We start from the raw sequence: 23906 nt of genomic DNA, 5'->3' as shown, positions 1-23906 counted from the left end.
TGTATTATGGATTATATCTGACCAGCTAGTGGCCAACAGTTGATGTCCCTTGTGAGTGTGTCGGTGTCACCGGCGACGTGGCAGGCACATGGTAAGGCCTGGGCAGACTGGTTGGCTGTGAGAGGTACAAGAGATGTCGGTTGGAGGGATGATCTTCGTTTAGAGGTTACTATTGAATGGCTGTTAGGAATGAGGCCAATGGGGGTCTCTGCCCCGGTGGCGCGGTGGCGTTTAGCGGGGGTGGCATTCTACTTTAAGTTGTGTGGATAGGCGGATGTGACAAAAAACTTTGTGGTGAGGCAGGCCATGAAGGGATGGCAAAGGGAGTATGTAGTGAGAGATGATAGATGGCCTATTTCTTTTACATTACTATGCAAGTTGATTGAGTGTTGCGGGGAGGTTTTTTCATCAGCCTTTGAGTGTTCTATGGTGGCGGCTAGTTTCAGTCTCGCCTTTTTTGCAGCTCTAAGGGTGGGGGAACTGGTGGCGCCTTCAGGCACTAGACTGGTTGGCTTGTTGGAATTGGATGTCGTGCTGGGTAATAATGCTCTCAGAGTCCGTATTAGAAAATCAAAGACGGATCAGTTGGGGAATGGGGTATGGTTACCGATATTGCCAGTACCGGGAGTAGCCTGCCTGGTTCGGTTGGTGTCTGAAGATGAGTTGATTAGGATGAGTGGCGTAAATTTTTTCGCGCATGCTGATGGGTTCCCGTTTACTAAATTTCAGTTTTCTTCTGTCCTGCGCAATTCCCTGTGGCATTCGGGGGTGGAGCCTGGTGAATTTGGCACTCACTCTTTTCGTATAGGCGCAGCCACAGAGGCGGCTAGAGCGGGTTTATTGGAATCGGAGGTGATGCGCATTGGCAGGGTGGCGGTCGGCCTGCTTTACGCAATATATTCGTCCTGATCTGCTGGTTTGAGTTACTATGTTTGCAGCTATTGCATTATTGACACGAAAAAAAAAAAATTTGATTAAGGTATTCATGGCAGATCTATGTTTCATAGTTTTTTCTCTTTTTTTCTCTTTCCCCTAAAGTGAGGAAAATTGGCTTCTACCTCACAGTTTTTTTTTTGCCTTCCTCTGGATCAACTTGCAGGATGACAGGCCGAACTGGATGGACAAATGTCTTTTTTCAGCCTTATGTACTATGTTACTATGTTCGTCCGGTGGTGTGGCTGTTTGGCCACTCTTACATATTTTGGGCGGTGCAGAGGGCGGAACGCAGGCCTGGAGGTCGGAGCCTTGGATTCGGGGAACTAGAGGTTTTTTGGAAGGGTATACGGGGCCTTCGATGGTCACAGCTGTTACCTGAGGTGGTTGATTTGGGTCTCCGGTCTGTGGGACCAGTCATACTGGTGATTTATGCAGGCGGAAATGATCTCTGCGCCCTGCAGCTAACTGAGTTAATGGCGCTTATGCGCTCTGATCTGGAAAGGTTCCCGGCCTTCTTTAGGGAATTGATCATTGTGTGGTCGGAGGTGGTTCACCGAGTGGTGTGGCATGGGGCTCGGGATGGTGAGGAACTGGAGATGTGCCGGAAGACCTTAAATGCCCGTATTTCACGCTTTGTGCGCTCCCGAGGTGGTGTAACGGTTCGTCACCGACAATTAGAAGGTGACAATAGGGCGTTGATGAGACCGGGTGGGGTACACCTGACAGAAATCGGTTTGGATATATTTTTGTCTTGCCTCCAAGAGAGTCCCGTATAAAAGTCGGTCTTCCTCCGTGGCGGCAATATAGAGAACAGGAGCATGGTGCGAACAGATTTGGCGCATGTGCCCTCTGGGGTTCAGGGGTTGGCACACCGCACCGAAGGAGTGGTTGGAGGAGGAGTTTAATTTGCCGTTATAATGTTTAGCTGTGGCCGATCATCACCCAGTAAAGCAAGTTAAAGTTAAACAGTGTTTGTGTTCTTTGTTAAAGGATAAGTGAATAACGGGGGGCCTGGTGATATTTCTCTTATCCTAACCCCTGTCCTGAGTACCAGCAGTCTGGCCCCCAGTCTGTGGCCTACATTATCCTTCCTCCACCATCTATTGTGGCCCTCAGTCTGTAGCCCCTGTCCTCCATTCTCCTTCCTCCACCATCTATTGTGGCCCCCATTCTCCCTCCTCCACCATAACAGAAAAAAATATATTAAAAACATGGGATTTGATTTTTTTTTTTTTTGTCAACTTGACCCCCAAAAAATAGGATATGACTGTTCTATTATGGGTATTTTGGTGTTTTATTTTTTGGCATGGTATCGAATGGTATAGACTAGAGTATTGCAATACTTTTTTATGGTATTGAAAGCTAATAAAAATTCTGGTATCGTGACAACCCTAGTCAGCAGTTTATCTTATAGACATAACAATGGTGCGGAGCATAAAATAGAATGAACTCCATGTATAACGTGTGCCCCACATGTCTCAGTCCTGTACACATCTCTTATACTCACTGTAATTCCTCTATCCTGCAGGCCGGACTGGACAGAGCCTCCATCAAGTCACTGAAGTGAGGACCAGACAGACGGTTACCAGACAGGTAAAGTCTCTTCAGGGACGGGTTATTCCTTATTACAGATGCCAACTGGATGCAGGAAGTGTCTGGTAGATCATTATCATCCAATCTGTAAGAATAAGAAGATGAGATGTGGGTGAGGCATCCACAGAGCGTTAGTATAAAACCTGTAGATTGTGACTGTGGAGAGAAAATGTCCCCGACTGTTAGTAACATCAATAAATGTCATCACTAGAAGCCGCCTCTTGTGTGTGGTGGATGTCAGGAATGGTGGCCGTTCTGTCCCAACACAGGGAGATTTATTTCAATGTCATTTCAGATAATTCTGCTTCAATTTCTATGTTCCTGCAGTTATTAGTTAGGCAACAGCACCATCTGGTGGTTTTAAAAATGTATTGCACCTTGTTTATACTTTGTTCATCTCTTAATAAAGATTATTGTATTTGTGGGTAGTGCAGGGCATTCTGGGAAGGAGAAGCCAGTCTCCAGTCTACATAAAGACGACAGGACATCAGCAGAGCTGTTCCTTGCAGTTCTCCTTCTTAAAACTCCACCAGTATATCTGGTGAGTGTCATCTACATGCTGTTCTATGCTTCTGTTGATTCATGTTATGTCTTATACTTATACAAGTAATTTGTATTTTTATAGTTTTACCAATCAATCAATTGATCACATCAATTCACAATCCTGTTGACCAATAAACAAGTTAGACTACAGAAAACAGTCCTTTTATTTGGAAGACAGGAATGGTGTATGCTGACTGTCAGACTGCACACTGTGTGAACGTGCTTGGTTGCTCTCAGAACTCTATAGAAATAAATATAGCATGCTGGGAGTCGTAGTTTCACCACAGCTGGAGTGCAAAGGCTAGCCATCACTGGTATAGAGTATCGCAATACTTTTTTATGGTATCGAAATCGAATCAAAATGTTGGTACCGTGACAACCCTAGTCAGCAGTTCATCTCATAGACATAACAATGGTGCGGAGCATAAAATAGAATAAAATCCATGTATAACGTGTGCCCCACATGTCTCAGTCCTGTACACATCTCTTATACTCACTGTAATTCCTCTATCTTGCAGGCCGGACTGGACAGAGCCTCCGTCAAGTCACTGAAGTGAGAACCAGACAGACTGTTACTATACAGGTCAAGTATCTTCAGGGACGGGTTATTCCTTATTACAGATGCCAACTGGATGCAGGAAGTGTCTGGTAGATCATTATGAGCCAAACTGTAAGAATAAGAAGATGAGATGTGGGTGAGGCGTCCACTGAGCGATAGTATAAAATCTGTAGATTGTGACTGTGGAGAGAATATGTCCCCGGCTGTTAGTAAAATCCATAAATGTCATCATATGATATGTCCATGTCCTAGAAATCCAGAACCCCTGAGGAGTGTCCTCACTTTATGGCATGTCATAAATCAGTGATGATGGCAGCACATGAATGTACAATAGTCATAAAGCTGGAGGAACTTGTGTCAGCGTCATCATCTGCTGAGAGCTCTCCTTCCTCTATCTATTGTGGCCCTTAGTCTGTGTCCTCCATTCTCCTTCCTCCACCATCTATTGTGGCCCTCAGTCTGTGGCCTCCGTGGCCCTCAGTCTCCTTCCTCCATAATTATTTGAGGCCCTCAGTCTCCTTCCTCCACCATTTATTGTGGCCCTTAGTCTCCTTCCTCCACTATTTATTGTGGCCCTTAGTCTCCTTCCTCCACCATTTATTGTGGCCCCCATTCTCCTTCCTACACCATCTATTGTGGCCCCCATTCTCCTTCCTACACCATCTATTGTGGCCCCCATTCTCCCTCCTCCACCATCTATTGTGGCCCCCACTCTCCTCCTCGCATTACTACAGAACACATTTGGCTCGCTCAGTCAGTTATTTGGGGGATGGATTATTAGTAGATATTACACTACATTCAGGGTTTCTCTGGATTCTTCTGGTATTGATTATCACTTATTGATAACGAACAGTAATCGTCTCAATTCTGAGTAAATTACAGCTGGGGTCATCAGTAATAATACCGCCATACAGCTGTAATGTAGCACAGGCAGAGATGAGCGGTAAGGGCTCCTGTACATGTGAGATGGGGAAACGGCTCTCCTTGTCTGAACACTGTGTAGATTAAATTAAATGCTCTGGACTGATATTCTGCTGTCTGGCCACAAGATGCCGATGTTTGATAAACACAGCTACAGACTGCCTATATATTACCATATTCATGAGAAAAATAGTGTTTACTCAGTGTCTGGAGAGAGGAGAAGGATACAGCAGCCATCTTGGAGGGAGGTAAAACTAAGAAACTGTGTGAGGAGAGAATCTGACGGCATCCAGGTGTGAGAGCATCCCTCAGTGACCAGAGCTGCATCTAAGTGAAGCTGATCGTGTCAAGACCCTGATCCTGTCCGGAGGAAGAAGGATGCTTCCAGTAATGCTGATGAGAGCAGAGGAACAAAGCAACTTACACTGCGGGACCGCATGCTTGTTGGAGAGGCATTTGTTCTGTTCAGAGTCACCAGCGAATGCAAAGCAGACATGGGACGTAAGTTCGTGCATGCACCTCATTACAGTGTTGGCGCCTAGAGACTGAGACTAGGCCTGTAGTTAGTTAGTTAGTTAGGGTTTGTGTTTGTGTCAGGCCAAAAGTGTTACTACTGTTCGTTGCAAGGGCTCTATAACTTAAAGTGACATTTCACATTGGAGAGCTGATAAACTTCCCACAAACTCAAGCCAGGCTAGCGTTTTGCTCAGGAGGATTACTCAGGCATGTGCTACAGGACCAGTTATGGGAGGGGGAATACTGTAGAGCTTTGTAAGATTGTAAGCTGTTGTGCTGCACCGCAGGCTAGCCCGCACCACACACCCATACAGCGATTCTTGTTTTTAGGGTAATAACAGGTAAGGTGTGGCAGTTTAGTTGTGTCCGCCAGTAGGTAAATTACTGCACTTTCCTCCTTCATACATCGGAGGGCGCCGTGCTGTGCAGCACAAGGGTCTCAGCCTTCAGGCTGGGTGTATGTAAATTTATTGTATGTTCCCAGCATTTGTGGTTGTGTTTATTGCTACATTTAAGTAAAATTCGTTTTTTGCAAAAGCTGGTGTTGGGGTTGCCTATCTCGTTCGTGACTTCGCTGTATCCTGGACAGCCCACCCCGGTACACAGCTTACATGCATATTACAGCTCTGTATAACCTGGGAGTTGCTCAGATCCATAATCTGCCCCATAGACGCAGATGTGTCCTTCCTGTCCCTCCAGATGTCTCTCAGGACATATGACACCTTCTCCATGTGGAGGCACAATGCAGGTTCTGATGAGGTCAGTCCTATGACTTACTAGGATGAAAGATTAGTTCAGCCTCCTTTAACAACACCATCCCATTCCCCCCCCCCCCATTAACAAACGCACAGACTTCAATTTTTGGTATAAAGGGCTGTAGCGACCAAATTATTAACATATTAATCCATAATAACATTTTATTTTTTCACTTGCATGTAACCGAATAATGCCAAAACATTCCAAATTCATAACCCCCTGATGAAGAGGGATCCTGGAAGGCAACCCAATCATTTTAATTCTCAAGTTGTAATTCCACCGTACCCTTGGCTGCACTCAGCGACCCAAGGGCACCAATCATCAATATTATGCCCCTGCAGGCCTTCTGCCCCTAACAGGAGCCCCCAGCCTTCAACTCACCAAACCTCCTAAGATGCACGCCCCAAAGGGTCATGCACCTGTTCCACATAGTTTTGCCCCCAAAGATCCCCTTTTTACCTGCCACAAACGAGAATTGATGACACCTCACCTATGCTCATCCTGCCACACCCGAACCGCTGTCTCCAACCCTTCTTGTAACCCCAGTGCCCACAGATCCATCCCAACCTCATTGAGATGAACACCGTCTGCCCATAAAAACTGAGTAGACGCCTCCTCCATTTTCTTATGGCGCACAACAAACCCCCCTTTCTGCCGCACAAATCGCCCAACCTCCTTGTTCAGCTTCGCCCTAGCTTTGTTGATGCGATCTACTGATCTGGCTAACCACCTTGCCCGCCGTGCTACCACCTCGGATCAAACTACCAACAAGTCCAGAAACTCCGCCCATAGACACAACAAATCCAACTTGATGTCACTTATTACATCTCTCGAGCGACGCACCCCCCAGGTTGTTTCTCCCGACATGATGTGTATTTTCATGAGTGTACAGTATTATCTAATGATATTATAGCCGAAATGAATGCTCGTTGCCTTTAACCCCTTAAGGACATAGGACGTACCGGTACGCCCTATTTCCCGAGTCCTTAAGGACCAAGGACGTACCGGTACGTCCTGACTTTAAAATCGGCATGCCGGCGCCGCAGGGGTTAATTTGAACAGGATGCCGGCTGAAATCATTCAGCCGGCATCCTGTTAAAACGCCAGGGGGGGTCATGTGACCCCCCCGTGTCGGCGATCGCAGCAAACCGCAGGTCAATTCAGACCTGCGGTTTGCTGCGCTTTTTGCAGTTTCTGATCCCCGCGGTCCCTGACCGCGGGGATCAGAAACTTTAGAGTGCCTAAAATCAATATAGTACACCCCCCCCTGCACCCATGCATGATTTGATGGCGGCGGGTGGTGCAGGGGGGGTGTCGCAGGCGGTGGGGGCGTTGCGGGAGGCGGGCAGTGCGGCAGGCGGGATCGCGATCCCCCGCCCGCCTCCTATTGCGTAATCGTTGGTGTACAGTGTGTATACCAGGGTGCCAGCACATTGCTGGCACCCTGGTATAAACGGCTGACATCTTTGATGCGATGTCAGCCGTTTAACCCTTTCCATACAGCGGTCCGTACGGACCGCTGTATGGAAAAGGTTAACAGTAAGAGGGAGCTCCCTCCCTCTCCGATCGGGGGGCTGCTGTGCCTTTGCAGCCCCCCGATGGAGAGGGAGAGAGCCCCCCGAAGCCCCGTCCTCACCCTTCCCCGTCTGCGAAGTTCTGACCATAACTGAGCAGACGGGGAAGGTTCCCATGGCAACAGGACGCCTGCTCAGGCGTCCTGCTGTCCATGGTGCTGAACAGATCTGTGCTGAAAGCATAGATCTGTTCAGTGTAAGTAAAATACAGTACAGAAACCTATATAGAGTACAGTACTGTATTTTACAGACATCAGACCCACTGGATCTTCAAGAACCAAGTGGGTCTGGGTCAAAAAATAAAAAGAATAAGTGAAAAAAGTTAAGATAAAAAAAAAAACATTTATCACTGAATAAAAATTAAAAAAATAAAATAAACTACACATATTAGGTATCGCCGCGTCCGTAACGACCTGATCTATAAAACGGCCATGTTACTTTCCCCGCACAGTGAACGCCATAAAAATAAAAAAATAAAAACTATGAGAAAATTGAAATTTTGCCCACCTTACTTCCCAAAAAAGGTAATAAAAGTGATCAAAAAAGTCGCATGTACGCCAAAATAGTACCAATCAAACCGTCATCTCATCCCGCAAAAAATGAGACCCTACTCAAGATAATCGCCCAAAAACTGAAAAAACTATGGCTCTTAGACTATGGAAACACTAAAACATCATTTTTTTTTGTTTCAAAAATAAAATCATTGTGTAAAACCTACATAAATAAAAATAAAGTATACATATTAGGTATTGCCGCGTCCGTATCGACCGGCTCTATATAAATATCACATGACCTAACCCCTCAGGTGACCACCGTAAAAAAAAAAAAAAAAAACGGTGTAAAAAAAGCTATTTTTTGCCATCTTACGTCACAAAAAGTGTAATAGCAAGCGATCAAAAAGTCATATGCACCCCAAAATAGTGCCAATCAAACCGTCATCTCATCCCGCAAAAAATTAGACCCTACTCAAGATAATCGCCCAAAAACTGAAAAAACTATGGCTCTCAGACTATGGAGACACTAAACAATTTTTTGGTTTTAAAAATGAAGTTATTGTATAAAACTTACATAAATAAAAAAAAATTGTATACATATTAGGTATCGCTGCGTCCGTGACAACCTGCTCTATAAAATTACCACGTGATCTAACCTGTCAGATGAATGTTGTAAATAACAAAAAAAAAAACGTGCCAAAAAAGCTATTTCTTGTTACCTTGCCGCACAAAAACTGTAATATAGAGCAACCAAAAATCATATCTACCCTGAACTAGTACCAACAATACTGCCATCCTATCCCGTACTTTCTAAAATGGGGTCACTTTTTTGGAGTTTCTACTCTAGGGGTGCATCAGGGGGGCTTCAAATGGGACATGGTGTCAAAAAACCAGTCCAGCAAAATCTGCCTTCCAAAAACCATGTGGCATTCCTTTCCTTCTGCACCCTGCCGTTTGCCCGTACAGCGGTTTACGACCACATATGGGGTGTTTCTGTAAACTACAGAATCAGGGCCATAAATAATGAGTTTTGTTTGGCTGTTAACCCTTGCTTTGTAACTGGAAAAAAAATATTAAAATGGAAAATCTGCCAAAAAAGTGAAATTTTGAAATTGTATCTCTATTTTCCATTAAATCTTGTGCAACACCTAAAGGGTTAACAAAGTTTGTAAAATCAGTTTTGAATACCTTGAGGGGTGTAGTTTCTTAGATGGGGTCACTTTTATAAAGTTTCTACTCTAGGGGTGCATCAGGGGGGCTTCAAATGGGACATGGTGTCAAAAAACCAGTCCAGCAAAATCTGCCTTCCAAAAACCATGTGGCATTCCTTTCCTTCTGCACCCTGCCGTTTGCCCGTACAGCAGTCTACAACCACATATGAGGTGTTTCTGTAAACTACAGAATCAGGGCCATAAATAATGAGTTTTGTTTGGCTGTTAACCCTTGCTTTGTAACTGGAAAAAAAAATATTAAAATGGAAAATCTGCCAAAAAAGTGAAATTTTGAAATTGTATCTCTATTTTCCATTAAATCTTGTGCAACACCTAAAGGGTTAACAAAGTTTGTAAAATCAGTTTTGAATACCTTGAGGGGTGTAGTTTCTTAGATGGGGTCACTTTTATGGAGTTTCTACTCTAGGGGTGCATCAGGGGGGCTTCAAATGGGACATGGTGTCAAAAAAACTGTCCAGCAAAATCTGGCTTCCAAAAACCATGTGGCATTCCTTTCCTTCTGCACCCTGCCGTTTGCCCGTACAGCAGTCTACAACCACATATGAGGTGTTTCTGTAAACTACAGAATCAGGGCCATAAATAATGAGTTTTGTTTGGCTGTTAACCCTTGCTTTGTAACTGGAAAAAAAAATATTAAAATGGAAAATCTGCCAAAAAAGTGAAATTTTGAAATTGTATCTCTATTTTCCATTAAATCTTGTGCAACACCTAAAGGGTTAACAAAGTTTGTAAAATCAGTTTTGAATACCTTGAGGGGTGTAGTTTCTTAGATGGGGTCACTTTTATGGAGTTTCTACTCTAGGGGTGCATCAGGGGGCTTCAAATGGGACATGGTGTCAAAAAAACTGTCCAGCAAAATCTGGCTTCCAAAAACCATACGGCGCACCTTTCACTCTACGCCCCGCTGTGTGGCCGTACAGTAGTTTACGGCCACATATGGGGTGTTTCTGTAAACGGCAGAGTCAGGGCAATAAAGATACAGTCTTGTTTGGCTGTTAACCCTTGCTTTGTTAGTGGAAAAAATGGGTTAAAATGGAAAATTAGGCAAAAAAATGAAATTCTCAAATTTCATCCCCATTTGCCAATAACTCTTGTGCAACACCTAAAGGGTTAACGGAGTTTGTAAAATCAGTTTTGAATACCTTGAGGGGTGTAGTTTATAGAATGGGGTCATTTTTGGGCGGTTTCTATTATGTAAGCCTCGCAAAGTGACTTCAGAGCTGTAGTGGTCACTAAAAATTGGGTTTTTCTAAATTTCGGAAAAATTTCAAGATTTGCTTCTAAACTTCTAAGCCTTGTAACATCCCCAAAAAATAAAATATCATTCCCAAAATAATTCAAACATGAAGTAGACATATGGGGAATGTTAAGTCATCACAATTTTTGGGGGTATTACTATGTATTACAGAAGTAGAGAAACTGAAACTTTGAAATTTGCAAATTTTTTCAAATTTTTGGTAAATTAGGTATTTTATTATGCAAAAAAATTAATTTTTTTGACTTTATTTTACCAGTGTCATGAAGTACAATATGTGACGAAAAAACAATCTCAGAATGGCCTGGATAAGTCAAAGCGTTTTAAAGTTATCACCACTTTAAGTGACACTGGTCAGATTTGCAAAAAATGGCCTGGTTCTTAAGGTGAAAATGAGCCTGGTCCTTAAGGGGTTAAGAGGAAATCAGCTTAAACCAAAGTTCTGTTATGTGGCTAAAGAGGCCAATATGAGTTCATGGCAAGTTCAGTTTATATAAGAATCATAGTGAATATGAATGGACATTGTATTTTAAAAGTTATTGCTAAAAGATATGGGTTTATCTATGGGGAGTATACTGGCTTCTCCAGACATGTCTGTCTGAAGGGAACAATGTTTGTTTCATGGCTAAACCATGACAAGATAAGAATTTATATCCTTAAGACACATCTGGTGTGTGGTGTCTATTCATATATTCATAAGTATTATGTATATTCATGTGTGCATTTATTTAGCTTTTTAGTATGAACATATCAATAATTCATGTATAATATGCAATATTGATATATAGTATAACTAAACATTAAGGTATACTTTATTCCGTGTGTATCTCACTGAATACATATAGTCTTAGAAGGTATAGAAAACACTAAGGTTTTCTACTAATGGAAGTTTCTCAGAAAAGCTAATTCCAGGCGTCGTTACTCAATAGCTTGGACAGTTGGATATACAAACCCACAGTGCGAGTGTAAGGCTCATTGTATTTCTTATCTGGCCATAAATAAGATGGTTTGGGAACAATCTAATTGATTCCACTAAGTCTGGAAAGATTACTTCAAAGTGTCAAAGAAGCATCCCTCCTCTTTGATATACGTTGAGAAAGGTGAAAGGTATAGTAAAAATCTGAAGTCTGATGTTACAACAGTGCCATCTGGAGGCAGATGGACAATATTATATTATGTTACCATTTGTGTTATACCATGTCAAGGATTAATATGACATCATTGTGTTATTAGCATACGAGTACACCCACCTTACCTGATTGGAAATCCCTAATCCAGAAGGGGATGATTCTTAGATAAGGTGGGAAATAATTACTCGTGTGCAGAGCATCAGCTCACTGAGACAAACTAACTAACTCGCCAAAAAGAAAAACTCACCAAGGAAACTGATCACAAGAAAAATATACCAAAAGAAACTTGGATTATTTTTTTTCGACTACTAGGAAGGTTCTTGAGAACTGGTCCTATCTGAAACTCTGTCTACCTCTGACCCGGTAACTTATACTGTGCTTACTGCTCATGATATTAATAAGATATTTCTCTCGGTATATAGCCAAAAGTCCCCATACTGTGGGAATATATAGTATTAGGCGCCTCCATAATGCTGATTATTCTCTTAGCAAAGATGCATATTGCTAATGGAAGATCTGACATAATTTGAAAAGAGGACTAAACCGTTGGAAATTTATTTTCCATAGTCTGATTGCCGAGGTGGATATTTTGTCATATTAATATCAAATAGTTTTGATTGGTCATTGGGAAACAGAGTCAAGGGATAACATTTATTTTTCCTATATTAATCCGTGTTTTTTTGTTATAGCCTGTTTGGTAAACAGAAGATCCTAAGTTTCTCCTGGTATATAAATTATTGGTCTGCTTGTTAAAAGTATAGCATTGACGTTTTGTGATAGATAAATTTAAGTTGTACTGTGCTGGTGAGATAGTGGTGTGTTAGCACCACCGTGTGGCATATTTTGGGTATTATTTTACAGCTTCATTGTTTGCCTTTGCAATCGTGTTGATTTTATATTCTTGATTTGTATCGTCTATAATAAATTACATATATATTTTTGCATAGACAACTGTCCCTTTGTTTCACTGCTTGCACAAATCAAATTAAGATACTCCATAAAAGAACTTAGAGGCGATTATGTCCGCCTGAAGGATCATATAAAAAAAAAATATATATTTGATCCTCTCTTTTATATGAAGATTTTTTTTATATTTAAGATATTCGACAATGAAGCACCAAAATGTCTGGGCGTCTATTTAAGGTAACATAAAAGCTAAACTCTTGCAGAACCTTTCCCCACAAAAAGGCCCTGCAAACCTATCCAACATACTTGTAACTCATTGATAAAAAAACCTAACTGTCTTCTGTTCCACCGAACATCTGCTCGCAAAGCTCCCCAATATACATAGGAATGCCCAAATATCCAGGCCAAACACAATGAGGACCCTGCAACAAAACACAGAGGGAACATATTATACATAAAACTCCTACTGCCACCCTAATCCCCTGAAAACACAAACCATTACCCTGGCACCCTTAAAAGCAGACTAGGGCAAACATAAGATCAGAAACAAGCCGACTCCCAGCAACCAATACGTTTTATTGCTGCATCACTGTCACAGGTAATGGGGAGGCGAAAACCCCAGATAACACAGAAAGGAAAAGACCAAAGTCTAGGCCTCAAAGCGAAGAGAGAGGGATGTGACCTCCTAGGAATCCCTAGACCTCTCCCTGCCTCCTGCCAATATGAGCAGACCCTGAAGGTGGGAATACTCATACGCCGAAACCTCCTTAGCCCTGGTGACCCTGGAAGCCCTAGGAATGGTGGCAGGGAATGAGACTACTGGTCGCTTCCCAGATGAAGGAACCAACGTCTCCCTGAGGCCTAGACAACAACAAACACAAGCAAAAAACAACATGCAAAAATAAATGCACTTAACTTTAAAGGAGAATGGAGGAGCAGGAGATACAAAGGAACAACACACCAGCAAAACAAACTCCAACAGGAAATATCAACCGCAAGGTAAGCAGTGTGAGTCAGAACTAAATAGAGTCTCATCAATGAACACAAGCTGCACCTGAAGAGAGGTGTGGTCAAATCAAACCACAACACAGCAAGGAGAAAACAGATAGACTGTCAGATAACCTCACGTGCCACGAGTCTCTCTGATCTTCTCACCTCTGTCAATGGAGGGACCGTGACAATCACCTAAACCCTACCTGGCTGCCTCTGTAGCCACCCCAATCCTAAAAGAATGAGAAGCAAACTCCCCCACCGGCAAACCTGCAGCTTTCAAGCACTTCAGGAAATCCGCTACAAACTGAAAATGGGAAAGAGAGGTGCCATCCTGATGCACTAACAAAGGTTCTTGCCCCTCTGAACGGTACAGAATTTCTTCAACACACCGAACCGGACACACCACACAGCCAAACAATGGGCGTATATTAATTTGCACCCCTTTCCTACTTGGTCCATCTTTGACCTTCTAAACAAGCACTGTAATCCATCAGCTCCCCCGCAAATATCCTTTCGCAACAAAACAAACCCTCTAACTAGACACCAATTCGGAAACCCGAAAATCGCCAAAAGACGCCAAAGAAAAACCCGCCCCAAACAAACAAGCTTCATACTTTGACGTACAAACTACCTGTACCATCTTACACAAAGTCTAACACCAAAAAAGAGACGGGCTTTCGGGTGTCCCTGGCGGGTTGCACCCTTCCGGTAGCCCTTCAAAGCCTGGCGAACCAAAACAAACTTTCAAAACATCAACAAACCCCCATAATCGCAACCAAAAACCAACCGCTGCAACCTTCTTGGACACCGCCGAAAACGATGCACCACTCTCAAAAGACAACCCCAGCAAATACACCAATAACGTTTGAAATTCTTCCACAGAAGAGCATCCCCCTACCCGATCTATCAGCTTTTCCCACTGACACCAAACCACTGCCCAGGTTCCGCTACATCGCCGTATCAAGGACATCGACACCCGAAGGCCACGCTCCAGAACCAATGGGGACAAATCATCCCTTTCTCGTCCGCTCCCGGCACCAGTCAACAAAAACGATCCCACTGGAAACAAGAAAGAGAATCGACCACTGAATTATCGACTCCAGGCACATGCACCGCTACAAAACATGAATTCAACTCTATTCCCGAAGAACCAGGTGGCGCAACACTGGCAACAAACTAGCTAAATTGTCACAACAGAACAGCAACCGTTTGTTACGCAAACGGTTCTCCCATGACTCGGTAGCCAATACAATTGGAAATAACTCCAACAGCGCCAAATTGGATAGGAAGCCAGCCTTCCACTACTCCTCCAGCCAAGAACCCACACAGCACTGCCCCTGGAAAAAGGAACCATAACCACACACCCAGGAAACATCTGTATAAAGCTCCAAATCAAAACTTGACACCAGCGCCTCTATCCAAACTGAACGCCCATTAAACTCACCCAAAAAAACGATCCCACACCGCAAGGTCCTCCCACACTTCAGCTGCCACTCTCACATAATGAAACTGTAACATCGCGCCCACCGTAGCCAAAGCCATCCGTCTGCAAAAAACTCGACCCATTGGCAAAATACGACAAGCAAATGGGGCAAGGGATATCCCCTGGGCGACCACCTGTAGGCCTGTTGCATCAATTGGCGTCACGAACAGGATAAGAAAACTATTTGTGCAACGTTTAAAACTGTGTAGGCAACCCTTACCGCACTCTGGCACTTCCTACACTGGGATCCACCAACACCATATACTTAAAGGAGACTCCATGTCCTCGTTGCTTAACTGCAACTGGTTTCATGCCTACTTGCTCTATCAGAGGGACATATATCGTAAAAACCTCTTAAGGGGCAAGGGATATCCCCTGGGCGCCCACCTGTAGGCCCGTTGCTTTTATGTCTATATAAAGTGGAATAGAATTATCCCAAACAAATCCAAGAGACGTCAGTTGTATGGTTTTCAGGAAATATGTTGGAACTGCGATTGACAGAGCTCTAAAATAGTATAATAATTTGGGCAAGACCGACATTTTTAGAGAGTTAACTCTCCCTATCCAAGATATGTGGTAGACTCTCCACCTTTCTAGAAGTCTCAGCTTTCTGAGGAGCGGTGGGTGATTGTGTGAGTAAAGTGTATTGCAGGAGGCTATTAACAGAATGGGAAATTAGTTGTGAAACTTCCAACTATGGGAGCGAGATATTGAATGCTTTTGATTTCGCATTATTAAGGCTAGAGCTACACGGCGCCTGGTATGATAGTCAATAGTGTCTCACAGCAACATGCAACATACTGTGACAGTCGCCAAAAATCCATCCAAGTTGTGTATCGGGATGTGGCACTGCGACACCATAGTCTAACATTACAATAAATGTGATTTTTCTGTGACCCATGTCGCTGTGTAGCCCTAACCTAATAGTGAGGCTTGAGACTGCCCTGAACCTGGACAACTCTAAGAGCAGATTAGGGAAGGAAATATGAGAAGACGATTCAGACGACCGTCTGATTGGGTCGACATCCATTCCGCAATTTTGGCCTGTTCCATGGCCCTACAAAAAGATAGAGCACGTCCCATTCCTGTCTGCAATCGTGGACAAGAATAGGCATTTCTATCATAGAGCCGGCCAAGCGCAGTCCGCAAAAGGCGGAACATACATGGACGGTATCTATGTTTTGTGGATCCGCAATTTGCAGACCGCAAAACACTACGGCCGTCTAAATGAGCCCTTAGAATGTAATCCGCAAACATACACATTTTATGGTGGATGGATGCAAGTTCCAAACCTTTACTATCAATATTGCTACAAATACAGAACGGGTTGAGTTCTGGAGCCAATATAAACAATTGCTTGAGGGTTAGCATAAAGCACTTGAAGCCATGTAAGGAATTCAGGTGGGAACCTCCAGTGTCTCAGTACAGAGGACAAGTAGCGCCATGATAAGGTACCAAAAGCCTTATGAATATATAGAGAGAGCAACATGGCAGGGATGCCCCTAGCATTACAGGCGTGAATGAGATGAGGTATGCCTCTGATGTGGTTATTGATCCTTCCAATCAAGGAAGATAATAGTGTATTAAGGAGCGTTGCTAGTGTCTTGATAAGGAGTCTATATTAATAAGTGAGATGGAGTGATAATTGACTCGATCAAGGGGATCTTGATCAGGTTTGGGGATCATTGATATAGCTGCCTGGAGAGATCCTTGGTGAACTGGAGGACCCTTACATTGCATTAAAACATTCTGCTAGGTAAGGGCTAAGAATGGAGGAGAACGTTTTATAATATAACCCAGAAAAGCCATTGGGGCCTGGGCGTTAATAAATCTTAAGGGAAGCAATTGCCATTCTACCGCTATTGGGGTCATTTCAGAACATAATAGTGCAGCAGGCCGGACCGCAGGGGCAGTATGTCAGTGCACGGTGGGCTGATGGGGGTAATAGTTGTACTCACGGTTTTGCAGCTCCCTGGGTCGGCGTGCAGTGATGAGGAAGACAGCACTAAATCCTTTTGGGCACTCTCTATTGCAGGAACACCAGCCAGATGGAAGTTGAGGTGCTCTTGATGGTAATGGATATACTTAGGGTGCTTTGGTGGTGGGCTCCTGTGTTGTTCGTGACGCCAGCACCATGAGGTGCAATTAGGAGATGAAGTGGTATAAGGAAACCAAGTTTCTTAACAAACTTCCAGTACTTTACTGAAGCTGATCCAAGGGTCATCAATGTGCACAAAAGTCATTTACAGCAAGGCAGCTTCTACAGTGATTCAGATTAGTTCCCAGAAGTTGCATAAGGGGCAGTTTTCTATGACAATCAATCTTTCTCCCTTGTTTCTCCAGGCTGGTGGGATGGACTATCTCTGCTGTACTGTATAGTCATATACTTCTGTATCCTCTCTAGGAATACTATATTCTGACAGATGGCCTTTCTGTCCTTGGTTATGGTAGGCAGCGTGTAGCTTAGAATCTCTCCACCTAATGCAAAGGGGACTAGACCCTGATAAACGACGGTTACCTTCCTTTGCCAATATTCTCACTCCCTCTCTGAGTTGCCTGGTTCTTCTGTAATCTTTCCCTTTTATGGGCTGGTACAATGAACTAACTTTGGAGTTTTTGTAACTCTCCAAGATGGCTGCTGAGGTGCAGCTTTGTCCTCAGACATCACGCACACTGACCTCCTTCTCCTCTCTACTGTGTGCAGGGAGGAGTCAGCCCTGGGAAGCTTGTTAGAACCTCCCCCTCCCTATGCAACTTTATTGGAACTCATATACAAGCACAATTTACATGAAACACAATCACAGTATTAAGCAGTGTGTTTCAGGACACTACATCAGTGATACTGGAGAGTCTGGTGTGGGAGACTAGTCTTCTGTAAATAGGTAGCGATCTGTTCAGAAGAGGAGGTGTGTGGTTGTGAATATAGGTGGGATAGGAAGGATTTTTCAGGATTAATGGCTATTGTGCCTTGAATAGTGTGGGGTTGATTGAAGTGTTTTAGCTAGTGGGGTAAACGGCTTATTGTTTAGGGTATAATATTTCTGACAGGCCATCATTCAACAGTATCTGAGAAGCAAAGATTGAGCTCTGTCTGTGGGCGAGAGAGAGAGCTTGGTGGGATTCTTCAGAGGGGTTTGCCTTTGCCAGAACTTCACATTGGGAGACTTTTTGTTCCTGTTCTCACTGCTTGAGTGTGCATTTCCAAAGTACTGTTTTATGGGAGATAGGAGGAGACTGAAGGGGCATTGATAGTAAAGTGTTCTACTAAGTGTGTTTTGATAGAGAACACTTTATGCATCATTAAAGGGAGTCTGTCACCACATTTGACCATATTAGACAGATCCTATAGCGTTATATGTGCCACCCAGCAGTTAAAAACGGTACCTTTGTTGCATATAACCGAGTCTTCTTTCTGCCAAAAATGAACTTTGAAGATTGTGTAAACGAGCCCTCTCAAGTGCCCAGGGCGGTGTCTCAATCTTCCGAGCCCAAGACCGGACCTCCCTAACGGCTCATAACCCTGCCCTCCTTGTGCCTGTGCCCGCCCGTTTACTCCCCTCCCCTCGCCTTTTCCATTGCGGCTGCGCGGACAAATTCGTAGCCGGCGCATGCGCAGTAGGTATTGCGATGCCCTGCCAGGACCGTGCATCGCATTGCGCATGCGCCAGCTACGAGTCTCGTAGCTGGCGCATGCGCAATGCGATGCCCGGTCCTGGCAGGGCATCGCAATACCTACTGCGCATGCGCCGGCTACGAATTTGTCCGCGCAGCCGCAATGGAAAAGGGGAGGGGAGTAAACGGGCGGGCACAGGCACAAGGAGGGCAGGGTTATGAGCCGTTAGGGAGGTCCGGTCTTGTGCTCGGAAGATTGAGACACCGCCCTGGGCACTTGAGAGGGCTCGTTTACACAATCTTCAAAGTTCATTTTTGGCAGAAAGAAGACTCGGTTATATGCAACAATGGTACCGTTTTTAACTGCTGGGTGGCACATATAACGCTATAGGATCTGTCTAATATGGTCAAATGTGGTGACAGACTCCCTTTAATAGAGGGACATTAAGAGACCAGGAAGGATTGGGGGGTTTAGACAGGAGAGATAAAGAGAAAACCAAAATTGGGCTATGGTGCGGAGTATAAAATAGAAAAAAATCCATGTATAACTTGTGCCCCACATGTCTCAGTCCTGTACACATCTTTTATACTCACTGTAATTCCTCTATCCTGCAGGCCGGACTGGACAGAGCCTCCATCAAGTCACTGAAGTGAGAACCATACAGACGGTTACCAGACAGGTCAAGTATCTTCAGGGACTGGTTATCCCTTATTACAGATGCCAACTGGATGCAGGAAGTGCCTGGTAGATCATTATCACCCAATCTGTAAGAATAAAAAGGTGAGAAGTGGGTGAGGCGTCCACAGAGCGTTAGTATAAAATCTGTAGATTGTGACTGGAGAGAAAATGTCCCCGGCTGTTAGTAAAATCCATAAATGTCATCACTAGAAGCCGCCTCTTGTGTGTGGTGTATGTCAGCTAGGGATGAGCGAATCGACTTCAAATGAAACATCCAAAGTCGATTTGCATAAAACTTTGTTCTAATACTGTACGGAGCAGGAGCTCCGTACAGTATTAGAATGTATTGGCTCCGATGGGCCGAAGTTATTGCTTCGTGAAGTCTCGAGAGACTTCGCGCAATAACTTCATAAATTTATTTGTACTGTAAAAAAAAAACATTTCCCGAACTCTGGTTCGGGAAATGTTTTTTTACAGTCCAAATTTATTCATGAAGTTATTGTGCGAAGCCTCGCGAGACTTTGCGAAGCAATAACTTCGGCCCATCGGAGCCAATACATTCTAATACTGTACGGAGCTCCTGCTCCGTACAGTATTAGAACAAAGTTTTATGCAAATCGACTTTGGATGTTTCATTTGAAGTCGATTCGCTCATCCCTAGAGACAGCTATATGATATGTCCATGTCCTAGAATGTTCTCACTTTATGGCATGTATTCTGCCACAGATGTACATTAGAGAAGTCTCTGACTGGTTGTGAGCGGAAATCTCTGTACAAGCAATGGTAGATAGCTGAACTCGCTAATATCCCTAGGTTGTGGTACCAGGTGTATGTGAAAATCCAGTGAGGAGAATACAATGGAGATGCTTTGGTAATTTATTAAGTTTACCTGGAGCAAAGACATATAGAGGACATTAGAGGATATTAGAGATATCAGAGGTCAAAATGAAATGATCTGACCAGCTCTGAGTCTGCTGCAGAAAAGGAAGACACAGGAAGAGATAGAACAGGATGTGATGTCACAGAAAAGGAGTAGACAGAGAAAGGGTCATGGAATTTACATAATACATTCAGGAAACCTATAACAAGAATGACCACAGGGTGTCAGCATTACATAACATGGTAAGAATATGATAACACAAATACAGCAATTAATATTAAATGGAAGAAATAAATGCTGGGACAGCACACTCCCCGTCTGAAATCCTAGGATTTCACACTATATTAAACATGAATGTCCATATGATGTTCGATGAAAATACTGGAACCTGAAAGACAAAAGGCAATAACGAAAACACAGTAAACTAGAATGGTTCAACAGGAACAGTCCAATATCTGGAATTTTAAGAATGGTCTGGAGATGGATGACTAAATGGAAGAAAAATTCTTAAAAGGATTCCTCAAGGTAGAAGAAATCATTACTCAATGGGTAAGAGGAGAACAATCTCAGATGCAGGCCTGATGAAGTAATTGGGATCGCCTTGTTTTGCGATGGTCACTCCCACCTTACGAACCTTGCCATCTTCACTGGCGAAGATTTTTGAGATGATACCCATGGGCCAGGAATTTATTTCCACCTTCTGGTCCTTCATGACAACAAGATCTCCTATTTGTAAGTTTGGCTTGACCTGCTGCCACTTCCTACGTCTTTGAAGAAGGGTTAATTACTTGTTTTTCCACCTGATCCAGAAACAGTTGGCGAGATGTTGAAAGTACAATACAATCGTGTTCAGCGACTCGCCTTGCCTCTTCACAAGGACCCGGTGCTCACTCCACGGAAAATCCGATACAAAAAGTGCAAAGTAATATAGTAACTGGAGGGCACTCAAATACCAGAGAACATCAAGGCAGGATGTCAGTAATCCCAATTTATTACCTAAAATAGTGACATAGGACTAAAACCGTACTCGCATAAATCTAAAAACATGCAACTAAAAACATGCACATAAGGAAAATTGACCACACAATGAAATGTCCACACAATGTATATTAGGACAAAATCCTTATAGGGTTGCAGTGTCCGAATGCAAGGTCAGGTGTATGACCGCATATATGCAGATTAAATTTGTGTGCAAACTCAGCACACCAGACAGCACGACTACAATTTAAGACCCCGCCAAGCAATACACGACAGACACTCACCACAGAGAATAGAGGACAACTATCAGGGTCCAATCACTTATCAGAACAGGTCACCACAGAGGCCTCACCATTACAATGCACAAAAAAGACAGAGAGGGAGACATTCACGGAAAAAGACACAACCCCTATGTACACAGGACCCATCGAACATGATTAATATTAGTAAAATTAAACCCACAGAAGCACAGATTTCACTTTACATTCACACGTCCTGTTTTTTTTCATCCTGAAAAACGGTCCGTTTTTTGCGGATCCGTTGTTCCTGAAAATGTTTCCATATGTCATCCGTTTTTTGCGGATCCGCAAAAAACGGAAACATGTATAAATTTCAATAATCAAATAAAGTTGTTTGGAATTCATTGAAAAAAAATTGAAAAAAATAAATAAAAAATTTGTTATGTGTTTCCAGGAACGGAATCCGCAAAAAACGGATGACATACGGAATGACATCCGAATGTCTTCCGTTTTTTGCGGATCCATTGACTTTGCATTGTACCAGGATCCGATTTTTGCGGAACATAATAGGACAGGTTTTATATTTAAACGGACATGCGGAACGGAACAACGGAAACGGACAGCACACGATTTTTTCCAGGACCCATTGAAAATGAATGGGTCCAGATCTGGTCCTGATCTGTAACGCAAAAAAAGGAACAGATCAGGAAAGAAAAAACGGACGTGTGAATGGACCCTTAAACAAAGGATTAAAATTCGCACCGACTAAGCCCATCGACAAATTTGCGACCTACATCGGGATAGAGAAGTTCATCAGGAAATTATGCCTGAAGAAATATTTTCTGAAGAACCCTGTATGCCCACAGGACCCAATAGATACTGGTCCGGATAGATATCCACATACGACTTTAAGGGAAAGATCAAAGAAATACCCCAGGCAAGAAATAAGTGACAAAATGATGGCCTTCAGGGTGAATGTAGAAAGAGAACTGAGACGAATGAACCCAGCAATAAGAATAACCTTAGCAGGAAGGAGATTGAGGCAATTAAACAGCTGCAGAGGGATCACGATGTGACGATACGCCCTGCGGATAAGGGTGGAGCTGTTGTGATCTTGGACACAGAGGCATATAGAGCTGAGTGCCTTAGGCAGCTAAATGATGGCACCTATAAGAGACTGGGGAGGGACCCGACAGAGGACTTTTTCCAAATATTAAATAAGTTAAGCCGGAAAGGAGTAGAGGGAACCTTTTTATTAGAACAGGAAGCTCGGTTTATCTTGGGTACAGAGAGGAGGATCCCGGCCTTCTACTGTATTCCCAAGATCCATAAGGATTTAACATCCCCTCCCGGTAGACCGATTGTTTCAGGGATCGAGTCCCTCTCGGCCAACTTATCACAATATATAGATAATTGGCTTCAACCAGTGGTTAAGAAAGTCCCATCATATATTAGAGATACAACGGACATAATTAAAACTATAGAATCGTTGAAATAGGAGGAACACTGGATTATGGGCACCTTGGACGTCAGTTCATTATACACGATTATTGAACATTCCAAGGGCCTAGAAACTCTGAATAGACAACTTATAAGCAATAGTGGTGTGGAAGAAATTGGTTTTATTGTGGAGGCAGTTCAGTTCATTTTGTCACATAATTATTTCATGTTTGAGGACCAGTTCTTTTTGCAATTGACAGGCACTGCCATGGGCACCAGATTCGCCCCCAGTTATGCCAATCTATTTTTGGCCCAATTGGAAGACGACATCATCTGGCGGCGATACATCGATGATGTATTTTTTATTTGGCAGGGTGATCAGGAATCTTTTGAATATGTTTTTAATTGATATTAATCAGAATGACAGGAACTTGAAGTTTACTCCAGATATAAGAAATAGAGAGGCTACGTTTCTGGACATTAATTTAAAAGTGGAGGGGTCCCAAATTATTTGTAGTACCCATTTTAAAATGGTCGCTAGGAATAGCTATATTAGGTTCTCAAGTTGCCACCTGCCTAGATGGCTGACTAATATACCTGTCAGCCAGTTTAGGAGGTTAAAGCGCAATTGCACACAAGGGGAATGATTTGAATTGGAGGCCGCGACATTAAGGGACCAATTCTTGGAAAAGGAGTACCCACCCAGGATTATTATGGAAGCTATTAATAAAGTAAGGGGTATGGAAAGGGATTCTTTCTTTAGATCAAAAGAGGCCACTATACAAAATGACATTTTGAGACTCATCTTACCATTTCACACACAACATAAACAGGTGGAGAGAGTAGTCCGAAAATATTGGCATTTCCTATTAGAAGATAAACTCCTGGGCCCTTTCCTCACAGAATCCCCACAAATAACATACACTAAAGCTAATAATTTAGCATTGAGAATAGCTCCCACTATTAAACAACAGAAGACCCCAACGGGCTCTATGTGGATGACAACAAAAGGGTTTTTTAGGTGTGGAAGGTGTTTGAATTGTAAAGGCACCTCTTTTCCCAAAAAGACTACAAAGGTCGAATCTTCCCAAAATGATTTTGAGATTGAGATTAGGGAAACTTGTGACTCCCAGAATGTCATATATCTCCTCGAATGTTCATGCCGCAAACAATATGTAGGCAGAACA

General features: G+C 43.3%; 1 protein-coding gene across 1 annotated transcript in view; it reads right to left on the bottom strand.

The window, feature by feature from the left end:
• LOC122924267 (NACHT, LRR and PYD domains-containing protein 12-like) overlaps positions 1–23906 on the bottom strand; it is a 75497-nt gene that overhangs the window by 13968 nt on the left and 37623 nt on the right. Inside the window, exons 7-9 of the mRNA XM_044275205.1 lie at positions 19098–19268; positions 3570–3740; positions 2444–2614 (exon numbers count right to left, since the gene is read on the bottom strand). Of these exons, the coding sequence (XP_044131140.1) occupies positions 2444–2614; positions 3570–3740; positions 19098–19268 (513 nt within the window). The remainder of the gene's footprint in view (positions 1–2443; positions 2615–3569; positions 3741–19097; positions 19269–23906) is intronic.

The sequence above is a fragment of the Bufo gargarizans genome, unplaced genomic scaffold (assembly GCF_014858855.1).
Source record: "Bufo gargarizans isolate SCDJY-AF-19 unplaced genomic scaffold, ASM1485885v1 original_scaffold_975_pilon, whole genome shotgun sequence".
In the NCBI taxonomy this organism is placed as follows: Eukaryota; Metazoa; Chordata; class Amphibia; order Anura; family Bufonidae; genus Bufo; species Bufo gargarizans.
This window is presented reverse-complemented; position numbering and strand designations above follow the sequence as displayed.